The 14223-nt window shown below is 42.5% G+C and overlaps 1 protein-coding gene across 2 annotated transcripts; it reads right to left on the bottom strand.

The window, feature by feature from the left end:
• Window positions 1-309: 309 nt before the first annotated feature.
• Window positions 310-13972, bottom strand: srek1 (splicing regulatory glutamine/lysine-rich protein 1). Of its 2 annotated transcripts, XM_076284304.1 has the most exons (13): window positions 13732-13823; window positions 13118-13172; window positions 12887-13020; window positions 9720-10048; window positions 9244-9414; window positions 8760-8938; window positions 7219-7349; window positions 5839-5962; window positions 5118-5225; window positions 4369-4506; window positions 4185-4256; window positions 3314-3440; window positions 310-1534 (listed from the first exon to the last, which is right to left on the bottom strand). In XM_076284304.1, exons 2-13 carry the CDS (start codon window positions 13153-13155, stop codon window positions 1373-1375), a joined length of 1713 nt encoding a protein of 570 aa, XP_076140419.1. In that variant the 5' UTR covers window positions 13156-13172; window positions 13732-13823; the 3' UTR covers window positions 310-1372. The 2 variants fall into 2 exon arrangements, with proteins under 2 accessions (XP_076140419.1, XP_076140418.1); XM_076284303.1 differs by lacking the exon at window positions 13118-13172 and having other exon boundaries at window positions 13732-13972.
• Between the last annotated feature and the right edge of the window lie 251 nt (window positions 13973-14223).

Raw genomic sequence — 14223 nt, 5'->3', positions numbered from 1 at the left:
AGACAAGCGTGTAGAACATAAACAAAGCGAAACTCATGGCTGACGTAGGCTATCTTCTTGAGCGGTCACTGATTGAGACACAGAAAGTTCTCAAGAACACTATTAGGTCTTTAAACATTTACCATCACACACATTAATTCATCGGACCTAATATTTGTAGTTGCCTTTAAAAAGGAAAAGAAAAGGTGATAGTCCACCTTCCTCCTATTTTTTTCCTCATCGGATCTGCATCGATCTCAAATATGACATTTCTAAAATCAAATTGACGGAAATCCGTCCTATGACGGAAAACTTTAATCCTTGAGCCCACTGTTCTGCTTCTCAAACCAATCAGGTACAACAGGTAGCAAGAGTGCAGTACTACGATAACATCAGGGCTATAGACTGACAACCTGACTAACTCAACACAATACTGAATAGAAAAAAAAATAGATTAGTACAGAAAAACGCTTTAAAAAAAAAAACTTTTGGAGATCAGGGGACCTTTACAGTCTATCAGTCAAGATGAAAGAGCCCCTCTCAAATTTGGGAAGGAAACAAACAAACCTTAAACTGCGGCCCTCTATCTTTATGTATGCTAGAATATATGCATTTTAAAAACTAGTGTTATTTTTCATAACTTTTTTATAGCAGTATATTATATTATACAATCTTGGTCTAGGCACTTTTTCCTTCCATAAATGTACGCCATTTTTGTCAACATATATATTCAGATATATATATAATTTTTTTTTTCGTGAATAAGCCTCTTCATGTTGACAGTCTGGAGACCTGGCCAGCCGATGACTTATAAAGGTTTTGTCTGAAGTTCTGAGAACACCATTCTGTTTCAAAACACTGAAAAAAAACTCTGATTTCAACACAGACTAAATATCTGTCAAGCAGAGAACCACATAGAGTCAGTTACAGTAAAAAAGGACAAACACAACAAGGGGTAAAGCCAAATATATCGAATCAATGATCCTCAGGAAAACACACTCTTGCTCATATACACGGACGCACACACACGCACACACACGCACACACACGCACACACACGCACTTAGAATGAAAGTGGGGGAAATAAAACTAAAACATGGAAAAAAACACATCAATGTTTCATACAGTAAAGTTCTACTCATTAACAAAAAAGCTGTACATTTTCAGGTCCATTTTCCCCATATGAATATCATATGACAAGGAGAGGATTTCACAGCAGCAAGAAGCTTTGGGAAGGAGGACAGGAGAGGAGGCCGCTTCTAACGATTCTTACAGGGGCATCGTCAGTACACTTCTACGGGACGAAGCAAGGGACCGAGCACTTCACAAGGAGTCGCAGGGAACTTCTGTCTGAGTTTGTGCATGTGTGTGTGCGAGAGTGTGTTTATGTATTTCACGCAGTTGCCTCCGCCACAGGCAACTCGTCATCGTCGTCATCCCCGTTTCGGCTTCTGTAGCTGCCATTGTGCTGTGCTGGCGGCGACACATCCTCGCTGCCTGATCCAGACGCGTCGCTCTCGTACTCCTTCTCCTCATTGTCGTAGTCACACTCCACCTGGAACAAACCATCACACCATACGCACACAAATCTTAGAACTTGTCTTTTAGACAGATCTTAGACAAGTCCTTAGACCCAACAGGAACCTACTTAAAGCATCAGCTACTAAAAACAGTCATTACATTAAACATTAAACAGGCTGTTGTACGAAAACAACGTTTTTTTTATGTTTTATTTTATTTTGTATGACAGAAAAACTATATACAAACTGCCACAACTATGGTACACAACAAGAGTCTGGGACAGGACCTTTACTGGTTATGAGCTAACGTGAGTTCAGTCATGAATCTCTTCAGGCGTTACGTGACAGATCATCAATGCAGCGGAAGGGGAAACAGGCAAAACAGAACTTGGAGATAAGCATCAACCAGCACAGACAGACAAAAGACAGACAGACCGTTTAAAAGTGATTGTGGTGAATGCTTTTTATTGTTGTATTTATTGTTTTTCCCTCACAACTAGGTCACTTATCACCATCTAACACAACTGACATTGACCTTACATTTGAAATGAGGCCATGAGATAGAATCAGGAGACACAAATCAGACCGGTAAATCTCAAACTTGGGTGAGCCATGTGTTGTGTAGTTTTAGCAATGATGTCACTGCCTAAAAACAAAACTAGAGTAAACTGATCTGTTCCAGATCTGTAAAGTGTACTTTAGTAAACCATGTGAGGTTCACAAATGATTTTTTGTCACAAATAAATGAAACTGATTAAAGGAATGGATGTGACCATGGTACGAGGTGATTAAATCATGGTCAATTTTATTTTATTTATATACTGCAAAAAATAGCCCGGGCTTTTATTCTCCAAAATCGCCAAACTGCAATGGCTTATATATGTATATATTAATGAGAGGACAGTGGAGAGTGACAGGAAGTGAATGGGAGAGAGAGCAGGGGTGGGATCCGGAAAGGACCACGGGACGGGAATCGAACCGGAGTCACCGGCGTACGGTGCAGGTGACCCAGCCAGTTGCGCCACAGCTGGGGCTGCAATGGCTTGTATTTGAAACAAGCGTCTGTATGAGACAGGCTTCAATTACGGATCATTCATTAAGTGTTGAGATGTTGCTCATTGAGCGTTAGAGATAACAGAGATAACGATCCAAATAGCGGGGAGAGCCGGGTGGATGAAACACGTTTTAATCAATCGTAATTTACAAAGATATCGTACCACAATGAAAACGAATATTTTGTAACAAGCAACCTGTCTTCAGTCAAATTCAGTTGCATTTTCAGCCCTGAACAAAACCGTTAAGGAATTATTTAAGAAAAGGTGGGACGTTCATAATGTTTAATTCGCCCCTCCTGGTCGGGACGAATGAAACAGCATGAAGAACAAATGAAACATACAGTGTCGCCAATGGCCTCTTTTTGAGACCGGCTTTTATCCAAACCTGTAAAGACAGTTTCCCATTGACACTGTATCAACCCTGGGCTGGTCAATGGGTTGAGACATACTCCTGCTTTAGGCAGGGATCACACTGACTAGTGGCAAACGGCAGATTTCTTATTGTTCACAATGGTTCGGCAGTGGAACATTTGGAGCGGCAGCGTTGCACTAGCGGCAAACAATTTGAGCGTTGAACTTGGTTCAACTTTCAAAGCGTAACACGAGGCTCGTTAATGTTCAGTTTAGGCAATAGAACGTAAACTGTTTGGGTAACTTAGGAACAAGATAGAACTTATTAAGGTCCGGGCGTTGCTTTACGCTTTACGGCTGTCAATTCGTTATTTCCAATGTGATCCCGCCTAAGTGCGCTTCTCTCACCTGAGTGTGCTTGGCCTTGCCATCTTGTCTGTCTTTGTCTCGGGTGCTCATCCTCCGGGAGGTCGAGCGCACCCTCCGCTCCCTGCTGCTGTCTCTAGTCTTCTCCCGCTTCTTGTCCTTCTTTCCTCTGGTAGAAAACAAGCAGAGAAGACACTACGACATTACAACAGTGTATGATTAATGGCTAAGGAACAAGCTGGACATCGACCAGGTGCATGCCTTGGTGTCCAAAGCAAAGACCTTGACCCTCTCCTCTTCACCATTTACATTACTCCCCCTGGATCAAATTATTCGTCACCACAGTCTCAGCTTCCACTGCTACGCTGATGATACCCAACTGTACCCATCAGCACCAAACCCTCCACTCAGCTTCCACTCGTCAACTGTCTGCAAGAACTTAAAACCCAGATGACCTCGAATCTTCAAACTGAATAGCAATAAAATTGAGCTCATGGTGGTGACTCCTAAGCCACTGCTCAGGAAGGTTGGGGATCTTCTCCTGAATGTGGATGGCTGCCCCATCGCCCCATCCCCCGAAGTCCACAACCTGGGCGTCATCCTGGACCCTACCTTGTCATTCCAATCCCACATTAAAAAAACACACACACACACACACTTACTACCACCCCTTCTTGTAAAGCGACCTTGAGAAAGGCGCTATATAAAACTAATTTATTATTATTATTATTATTATTATTATTATTATTATAATAAGGAAGGCTAAACATTGCTGGGTTGAGTAGTAAAATGGATGAGTATGGTTTCAGGGCTTGAGATGAAACATTTGTCTTTATGCATTTTTTCTAAACATTAAACATTTCCTTAGGCATATGTGTCTGTATTCTAACAGTGTTCCATCGGCAGGTCTTACCTCTTTGGTGATGGGGATTTGGCTTTCCTTCTCGGAGACCTGGATCGAGTTTGGCTTCGTTTCCTGTATCCTCTGAAAAAAACATTTAGCAATATTTATGAAAACATACTTATTTTGACCAAAAGTAATCATATAAAAAGAAGGTACTGGGGTTATGCCTCTTCTCCCCTTCAATTCCGCTAACCTGCTTGTGCTGTGTGATCTCCGGGACCCACTATAGCTTTTCGGAGGAGTCCTCAAGCGTTTCTCCTTCCGCCAGTCATCCCTGTCCCAGTCGTCATCTTTATTCCGCCCTCTACCGTCCTTCTCTTTCCGTCTGTCCCTAAGGCAAGACATTGGGAAGTGTTGTCACAATGAAATGAACTGATGTACTCTATGTTGTCCCACATCACTTGAGAATCATAATAACAACTCGTCGAGAGACTATTCAGTACGTATCAACATTCATCAAGTAAGTTCATTTCATTCAACATTAGTGTCATTTCTGACCAAGAATATTTCTTGCTTTTCAGCAATGCCTTAAAACACTCAAAATATTATTTAGTAATAGCAAATGAATGCCAAGAAATAATCGCTTTGACGTAATGTCAACAAAGCTCATTCTCTGTGTTGCCCAGATAGCCACTAAAGTTAGCATGCTAACCAGCCAGCCCCAGATCGCCTCTCGTGTAAAAACACTTTGCACTGTAAGAGGGTTTCCATTCAGATTTCTTATTGGAATAGTTAAAATGTGCATTAACAAGTTGGATGGAAACCCACTTTGCACTGAATACAAAGCCAGTCAATGGAAGAATGCTGTCATGAACACATTGGCAAACTCAGGACTCAAAGTCAAATCCTACATGCTACACAAACCGCTTTAAAAAATGTCCAAACTAAAAACTAATGACACTAACAAACTAGACAGAATTGAGCTTGAGCAGCATGGCAGACCTGGAGCGGCTGCGGCTATGCCTCCTGTCTCGAGAGCGAGAGCGCCTCCTGTGGGAACCACGCGAGCTTTGCGAGTCCCCATGGCGCGATCTCTGGGACGTTCTACTCCTGAGAAAGAGAAAAACACCAAAATGATCAGTATTGGGTTTTTTTGGCAGCTGTAGAGCTCCCCCAAGAGTCGCTATATATTTATATTTTACTCTGCCGTTGTAAATAGCCTACTTCTCGTGGCTTGTTATACCCTGTACACAATGAATATGCTTTTGTTGTGGAGGCAAAGGATTAACAACAGGCAAAAACTCCAAAGAGCTATATCTACTGACAAGTCTCGATCCCGATTCTCGCAAGATGTCTTCGGGTCGACTTTTCTTGAAGCTGCATAGCTGATTCTCTCGTTAGCGACTCGCTACAGCTATGTTGTATGGCTATACTAAGTAAACAATTCCCCTACAAGTTTGTTTACCATCAAATTGGCTTCATAAAGGTTATATTAAGGTGAATATCTTGCATAGTGTACCTTTAAACCCTTTTTTGCCTTGTAGTCTGCATTAACAAATGAAAAGAGTTAACAGAACTACCAAGCCAAGTCTTCAGATTCATATCTCAAAACTATTTTACGATGAAGACTATAGGACTAAAAATCTAATTGAACAAATAAGCTAGTTCAGATTTCAGACTTCATCTCCACCACCTCCTCTTCATCCCACCCAGCTCATCCTACCTCTGTCTGGAGCGTGAGCGCCTCCTTCTGGAACGGGACCGCGAACGAGTACGGGACTTGGACCGGGACCGCGAACGGGACCTCCTGGAACGTCTGGAGCGGCTGGAGGAGCGCTTTTCATCCGCTACAAACATGTCAACAGTCAAACCATCACACACAAACAAACCAACCATCTAGCACACTAGCGCTGTCTGAAACTGTCATAGTTATAGCTAGTTAGAGCAGAGACTTTCTAATGAGGAGATACAGCACTCAAAAAATCCTCCATAGAAATGCATGGGGTTAGTTTGTAACGCCAATATGGCAGTTGTCTACACATACCCCACTCTTACCGCGGCAAAACGTTAACATGTGAATACATTGAGCCAATCCTGTGTTGTGTTGTGAATACATTGAGCCAATCATGTGGTGTGTTGTGAAGACATTATGCCAATCATGTGTTGTGATCTCGCCGCTGGAGCAAGATTGGCGTCGTGAAGCCTTGCGCACGCGCATTTCTGCCGAAATAGATGACCGATAAGTGCCTAAAAAGCGTTGCAATATGGCCGCCAAGTGGAGGGACTTGCCTAAAAGGACTTTGGGAAAGTGTTAGACGTTCTACATACTCGACGCACCGGACCGGAAGCGCGACAACGTGACGTCAAAATGACATATATCTTGCTGGCGCGCCAGGATTTTAGCCAGGTAGTGCGAGGTAGCGCACCACTCATTTTTTTTCAGACGAGCGCGACAAAACGGAAACAGGAAGATGGACTAGTTCGAGGGCAAGCGAGAGTTGCAGTTTTTTGTTACAGTCATGAATTTTTAATAGTTTGCTGGATAAGTTAACAAAGTTACCAGCGAGAGATGCAACACATGGAATTAAGAGGAAAGAATAGAAACGATTTATTTTCAAACAAAGGATATCTATTAAGGCCTGAACAAAATCTCTTTCCACTTCAGGAAATTACAGAAACTCAGCCAGCTGCTAGCTATCTAGCCAGCTAACTAAACTGTTTAAATTATTAAAATTTCCCTCGGGATGACTAAAGTATCTATCTATATATCCATCTATCTATCTATCTATCTATCTATCTATCTACTTGTGCGCACACCTTGGAAACTAGATGATAATGATGGTGGTAGTTGTGAATAGTAGCAACCAGTCTGAAGCACCATCATCACAGAAGCTAGCTACTAGTGTTTCTTACTGCAGCTACTTCTGCTGTGTAACATAGTTAGCGTTAATCTTTTCACAACAGCGACACCTCTGTTCAGGAGAATATTGCAACTAGTGTTGCAACCACCACGCGTGAGTATAAATGGATACGGCGCTTCTGTGACGTCACATTGTCGCGCTACAGGTCGGGTGCGTCGAGTACAGTATGTGGCGCACTTTACCTGGCTCGATGGCAGCAGCGATGGTGGACTGGGCCTCACGGACTCTCTTCATCACATCCTCCAGCTCTTTGGCTGCTGCCTGGGGAGTGAGCTCTGGGGGTTTTACAATGGCGTTGTTGGAATGGTTGATCCTGTAGAAAGTCACAAGGAAATGTACAAAAATGTACAAGGAAATGTATTAAATTTATATAACGTATTCATTTAGCAGACGCTTTTATCCAAAGTGACTTACAGAGTGAGAAATAACAGAGGAGACCCTAGGTCGGAATTACAACTGTTTCAGTAAATACTATTACTAGTGGATAAGAGTACAGACATTATAAGCACTAGATGTAAACAAATCAGTCACAGTACCGAGACAAAGCAATAGCCAAGTCTTGCAATACTTTAAAGAAAAGCTGAGCAGCCAAGAACAATTGCACTCACACCATCACAGACAACAAAATTATTATTTGCACTACCATCATCATGACACACACTTCATAGAGCACCTAACCACTGCATACTGAATCACAGGGTTAGTCCCTGCCCTGTCAATGCAAGTGACTCATGCTTATACATCCCTTAGTACATTCATGTGGATATTTGATTTAAAGGTTGTATCAGCTAGCCTGACCCACATTAAAATGTAGGGTCTGGGCACTCACCGTTCGCAGTGCTCAGTCCAAGGGGCGGGATAATCGGTTGTCTTTCAAATTCCCTCGGCACGCAATAGGACAGCACTATGAGTCCCATGCGTTTCCCACCAGCGGAGCTAGTTGACTAGTTCAAACTTTTGCCAACTTAATAAAAGCTTAACTCGTGTCACACTGTTCGCCAACAGCAACATCCATCTTATTTGTTTTCAAGTAGCAGGGAATTCAAGCCAAACAGTTGCAACTCTGCCATCAATCATTATGTTAAGCCCGCCTAACGACACACGATTTGATTGGCCTGATAGAAGTTTAATTTTTCGAGCTCAACAGCCAACAGAGAGTTGCTAGACTAGCCCTGGCAGCAAATGTAATTTGCTGCCGCTACGGTGCGTCTAGATTTCTAGGCTATGTATCAGCAATTTCAGGTCCAAAAAAAGGCCCAAACATAAATGATCACATTCATCCAATCTTTCCTAATGATCCGCTAGCTGCCTATAAGCAGGCCGTCAAAAAACACGTTTCTGTAGGCAGCCTAGGCTCCGAGAGCTGTACACAAAAACAATTGCTACCAACAAGTGTTGGCAACCACTCAAAGGCAAAATAAAGTGTTCCAACCAATAACCGATGAGATGCGCGTTTAGGAGAGTTTCAATTGCACGGGAGGCAGGTGGAGGGAGTAGCGAGCTAGCTCTCTGTTTTGTTTGAACATCAACAGAATTGACGTTACCCCACAATCGTTGATACAACCTTTAATACCTTTTACAATCCATATGAGTCATGAGGATTTGTTATTTTATCATTCTGTGTATGTTGTAGTGTATTTTGTGTGTGTCTTGAATTTCCGCTTGGGGATCAAGAAAGTATCTATCTATCTGAATGACTGATTCTATGACTGAATGTACTTACTTTAGTGGTCTGTCTCCAAACATTACTCCGTTGAAGGTCAAGGCCCTGGCGACGGAGTCCTGGTCAGCGAACTCCACGAAAGCGAAACGCGTGGGCTGTGTCTCATCGCCGGCCATACGCACAAACTTCACGTCGCCAACCTGCTTGAAGTACTCCAGTAGCTGCTCAGCAGTGGTCGTCTGTATAGGCAAGCCAAAGAGATAACAATGCAGTGAAATCAGCTCAAGTCTATGTTATGATGAAGGACCAAATCACTCAAATCAGAAATCATATCTCAGTTGCTTCAGATTTTTGTTTGACCCAGTGGCACCACTTACTTCTGTATTGCAGTACAACTGCCTAATTTATCCACAAAGGCTGCAAAGAACTATCTAAGGTCTTGGAAGGAAAAAAGCTTTGCATATTGTCTTTGTTCCCATCACCATCCCTTAGTCTACATTTACATAAAACAAGGCAAGGACATTCAAAGGCAGGATCCACTCACCTGAGAGTTCAGGTTACCCACGTAGACAGTCCTCCTTATCTCATCGATTTTAGAAGGATCCACATTCCCCATGATGGGAGGCTGCGATACACCCCCAAGGGCACCGAGAGAAGTGTCCAATACAGCTGGCAGCGCAGCCAGGGTTGCCACCGGGGGGAGACTCACTGAGCGCTACCCACAGCCCCAGAAAAACACAACTGTTAATAGTTTGATCAGACCAATCAGATCAATAATATTATAGCAGTCCATGCCAAGGTCTTTTCTTTTATGTGTGATTAGATGCAGATTAGATGTTATCCTTATAATTAAAGTCATCCTTAACAGCACAGGTACACACACAATCCTAATTCTTGCCCAACAAAAGCCCTTTTTTTACCCTTACCACTATCAGTGCATGGAAAGATGTATAAATGAATTGATAAGCAAATAACAAACAAAAAGAACAAACAAATAAACAAACAAAAACAAACACATACATTCGGGGATGGGGTGGGGATGGGCAGGAGCCCCCCTCCACTAGTTAGGAGCCCCCCTCCGCCACTAGGTAGGAGCCCCCCTGTTGCACTGGGTAGGAGCCCTCCTGTTGCACTGGGTAGGAGCCCTCCTGTTGCACTGGGTAGGAGCCCTCCTGTTGCACTGGGTAGGAGCCCTCCTGTTGCACTGGGTAGGAGCCCTCCTGTTGCACTGGGCAAGAGCCCACCTCCTCCACTGGGCAAGAGCCCGCCTCCTCCACTGGGTAGCAGGTTGGTCACTGGAGTGCTGGGCGCCAAAAGCGAGAGTGCCTTGGCCTCTTCCGGAATCTTCCCTGCAGGTCAAGAGCACAGGCATTAGCGTGCGACACTGGAAGAGGCTTGAGCCACCCCCCAATTCTTCTGTCTGCTCTACTGACTGCACTGACAGAGAGTGACAGAGAGAGAGAGAGAGAGAAAACAAGAACCACCCTCCTACATCCCGAAACTCTATTGGCTGAGGTTTACTAGTGTAATACCTGTGTTGCCCTACGAGCTGAAAAATGTCCAATTATTGTCATTAAGCCTCAATTTTTGTGTTTTTTGACTATTTTTTAAAATAATATTCCAGACAGAAACGTTCGACAATGGCTTTCAAAGATACTGTCTTCACCTAACGCTTTCCTCAGCCAGTTAACATAAACACAAATCACTACTTTACATTTTTTCCTTGTCCCAAAAGAAAATCTGGATTGCCTTCGTTACCACACATCATCTTTTTAAAAAAAATAAAAACAAAAAAAATAGATCAAAACAAACGTGGAGAATGAGTTGAACACTTGGAGGATAAGGGTCACCTGTACTGGAAACTTATTGGTCATGACCCATGCGATATCACGCATGGGCGCTTTTCTCCATGGGGCGATCGTTTCGCAGTGTTGGATAGGGGGTGTGCAACACAAGACAACCGTTCATGTTGGCTGCGTCACTAATAGCACACAGAACATCAGATACAGAAAAGAAGAACATTTTTAAAGAGCCGTTGGTGGAAGGGTTTCGGAAAATGTCCCCCCAAAATCTGTAGTTAAAAAAAGCAAAGAAAGAGAAAAAAAGGAAAGAATAGGATATCTTTTAGCCCTAACTCGTCAGTTATCCTTGAACGACAGAAGAGAGTATGGTAGTTGACGTACTACAAACTAAAGAGTTTGTTTTTTAGCGGTGATGAATTGCTACCACAGCATTGGCTTTGAGTGGAATTAGGAATTGAAAAGCTAACAACATGACAAGTTGGGGCTTAAGAAGAATCGCATCTAAACAAACTCAACTAGAGCAACAGGAGCAGTTGGAGGACTTGTACCACTCTATCTCCCATACCCCTGGGATTAAATTAGAACCATATAGCAAGAGAAAGATCATGCAATTGATCAACCTGGATGTGTCAAGACAAAACATTCTGTTTAAAAAAAGTGCAAACCATCATGTGGAAATGTTGTCCCTAACACCAAAGTGAGTTCCAAAGTGTTAACAATATCCTACCACAGTATATTTACAAAAGAATGTAGGGAATGCTTCTTAAACGTGGGATTATCTATAACTCTGATAAAATAAAGTGCAACCTCCTTTTCGCTAACAGTTTTAACAGAAATAAATAGAGAAATTGAGAAAGAGAGAGAGGGAGCGAGGTAGAATAGATAGATGGAAAGAGAGATAAAGAGAGAGACAGAACAGAGTGGATTAGTCATCTCTTAGAAGCCCAGGTACGACTCAAACACCCACCCTGTGGACTAGGGGTGCTAAGTCAACCTAGACAGCATTTTGGAAAAAATAAAAAAAATAGAAACACGATAAAGGTTGCATCGATGGGGTCAGGGGAATCGGGATTGGAACAGTAGGGGGGAGGGGGTTGGAGAGGGAGAGATAGAGAGGGGGACAGAAAGAGAAAACAGAGGGAGGGAAAAAAGAAAAAAAAAAACACAATGAAGAGAGTAATATGCAACAGAGCTGTCTGTACCATAGGCAAACAAGGGACAACATGACAGAGAAGAGAGATAGAGTGAGAGAGAGAGAGAGAGAGAGAAAAATAACAAAATAAACAAATAAACAAAAGAAAATAAAATAGAGACAAGGTGTCCATCTTGGAAGGTTCAGCAGCTATTCTCCTGGTCACATCCCCCCCTTGAAGGCTGCGCTGGCCCCAGCGGGGATAGTGGCTTGGAAAACAATGCCTGACTCAGGCTAGTGTAGTGTAACAGCTGGGCCAGTCTAGTCATCTGATATGCACACATAATCACACAGAAAAAACACACAAAACCAAATTAATAAACTCAGTAGCGATCCAGCAGCACCAACTCACGAGGACAAGCATTTCAGGGGAGTGAAGTAATGACAACTAGGTGATATTTTGTTTGTTGTTGTTGTTGTTGTTGTTGTTGAGGTTGTGGTGGTTGCCTGAGTTTTTCTAAACACAATATGCAATTGTTGTTCCAACAGAAAATCAGAGGTATTAAAAAAAATAATAATGAAAAGAGAGAAAAGATGAGGTTAGCTACATGTTTTGCAATGCGTTACCCTCACCAAGTCTTTAAACACAATTGTCTGCCTGTCTAACCCAAACAAACTTCTCATTACATTACAGATAGTACAGAAAAAAATGACTCTGACCTTGGAGATAATATAACAGGAGAGGCAGTAATCCACAAGCTAAGGTTTAACTATACTGGTCCATCTACTTTCCGACAGCATGTAGAGTCCTTTCATACTGATGTGCCTTTTGTGCTGGGATTAAAATTAGAATAGAATATATGAGGTAGAGGTGATAATTCTCTATGGTTGAACTATTGTTTGTCCCTCATTAGTTCAACTAAGGTCACACTACACTCTACAGCGACTAGTTGTCTGTGCAAAGAAAAAAAAACAAAAGCTATGGTCAATGATGCCATCTCTTGGTACTCATTTCTGACCATACATAGGTCGCCTCACACACAGGAAAAAAACAGACCAAACATCCACAGAGATGAGCAAGCCATGTCTCTGCTTGCTCCATAATGTTTGATATGCTCAAGGAGTGAGTTGATAGAGAGATCTAGAGCAGAAGTAGATAATATCACTGTTTCAGAGATTGAAAGTTCAACATATTTATTAGATAGGTGAGGCATAAACCCCATACTAGGCCACAGCATAACAGATGTACTCACCCTCTGCGCATGGCACAACGATCAGAGCTCTGTCAATAAACACAGTGTTGGTTAAATGTTGTGCCACACCAACACTGGAAGGATCTCGATACTTTATGTAACACACTTTGGATGAAAAAGACAGTGGGGCATTGCTGAAAAAAAAAAAGAAACGATGTGATTAGGACTTATGTTACAGAAGCAATTGTTATGCAATTATTCTGTGCACGCATGCGTTGATATCATCATTACCTAAACTGAATAAAAGTTGAACATTGTATGAATGTCATTGAAGGATCCTGAACTTCTGAGAAGAAGAATGTAAACTAACGTAAATCAGCTGGCTTTTCTCAGTTATTTCGTATAATGACTCAGACAAGGAGAGCTCAATACTTTCAAGTCTGCCTCGTTCAAATATCAGAACATCAACGTGAAATTTTTAAAATCGATGCAAAGTGAAGCCTGCAAGCTAACCTTGGTAACGTTACCCCTGACCAATACCAATCGCTGACACAGGTTCAGTGAGTGTGATCAAACACAACTACCATAATTTGAGTATCACACGATATCTTTCTGTGATTTATTTAATGGATTTCAAGGGCATAACGTCAACGTAAACAGACAGTAAGCTATGGGGTAGCACTGCTATACTTCGTTAGAAAACCAACCAGCTAGCTAACGTTAACGTTAATGTTAACGTTACATGGCTGGGGTTAGGTACACGATACGTTAACGTTACAGTCACAGCGTGTGTAATATTAAATTGAACTAACGTTACATAAGCAATTAGTGAGTACGGCTTTGGATATATTACAGTCGTTGAGTCAGTCATTTTCATTCGACTATGGCGCTATCGACACACTTACTCGGGGGGATATAGGCGCAACTCTTCGATGTCACCAAGAAAGCCAAAAAGAGTCCGCATTTGCTCGCTGTTTACAGCTGATGACAGATTAGTTATCTGTATTACGGCGGTGCCTGGTATTCCGCTCATTCTTAGGACGCAGGATTAATACAGACACACCTTTCACAAAATATTTGAAGAATAAATGTAACCTTGCTAACTAGCTAATATTGCATGAGCTTCTGTCGAAAATGCTGCCAGACCCAATGGTAAGGAAGAGGCCACTTGCAAGACATCACAACTCAGAACTGCGCCTCTAACGGGCTGGAGGTTTAGAACTACAGTTTTTACTATCGTCTATCTAGCACTAGCAGTGGTCCCCAAACTACGGCCCGCCACCTCATTTTGGGTGGCCCCCCAAAACATGTCCGTAGTATATAGCATCTGGCCCGCACGGGAGTACAACATCATCAAACTAAAACCTCCGCAATTTCCCTCATTCATTCTCTATGGC

Source organism: Alosa pseudoharengus, unplaced genomic scaffold (assembly GCF_046254945.1).
Source record: "Alosa pseudoharengus isolate Yale_2024_CS ecotype anadromous, Long Island Sound unplaced genomic scaffold, YU_APseudo_1.1 YU_APseudo_1.1_scf_14, whole genome shotgun sequence".
NCBI classification, from domain to species: domain Eukaryota; kingdom Metazoa; phylum Chordata; class Actinopteri; order Clupeiformes; family Clupeidae; genus Alosa; species Alosa pseudoharengus.
The sequence above is the reverse complement of the archived record's forward strand: the minus strand, read 5'-3'. Positions and strand labels throughout refer to the sequence as shown.

Excerpts from the sequence above, each read along its gene's own strand:
- srek1 (XM_076284303.1), bottom strand. The coding sequence starts at position 13,859 with ATGAGCGGAATACCAGGCACCGCCGTAATACAGATAACTAATCTGTCA. Across the intron at positions 13,021-13,731 it reads TTGCGCCTATATCCCCCCGA|CAATGCCCCACTGTCTTTTT; the intron begins GTAAGTGTGTCG and ends TTTTTTTTTCAG. Across the intron at positions 8,939-9,243 it reads TGGGTAACCTGAACTCTCAG|ACGACCACTGCTGAGCAGCT; the intron begins GTGAGTGGATCC and ends TTGCCTATACAG.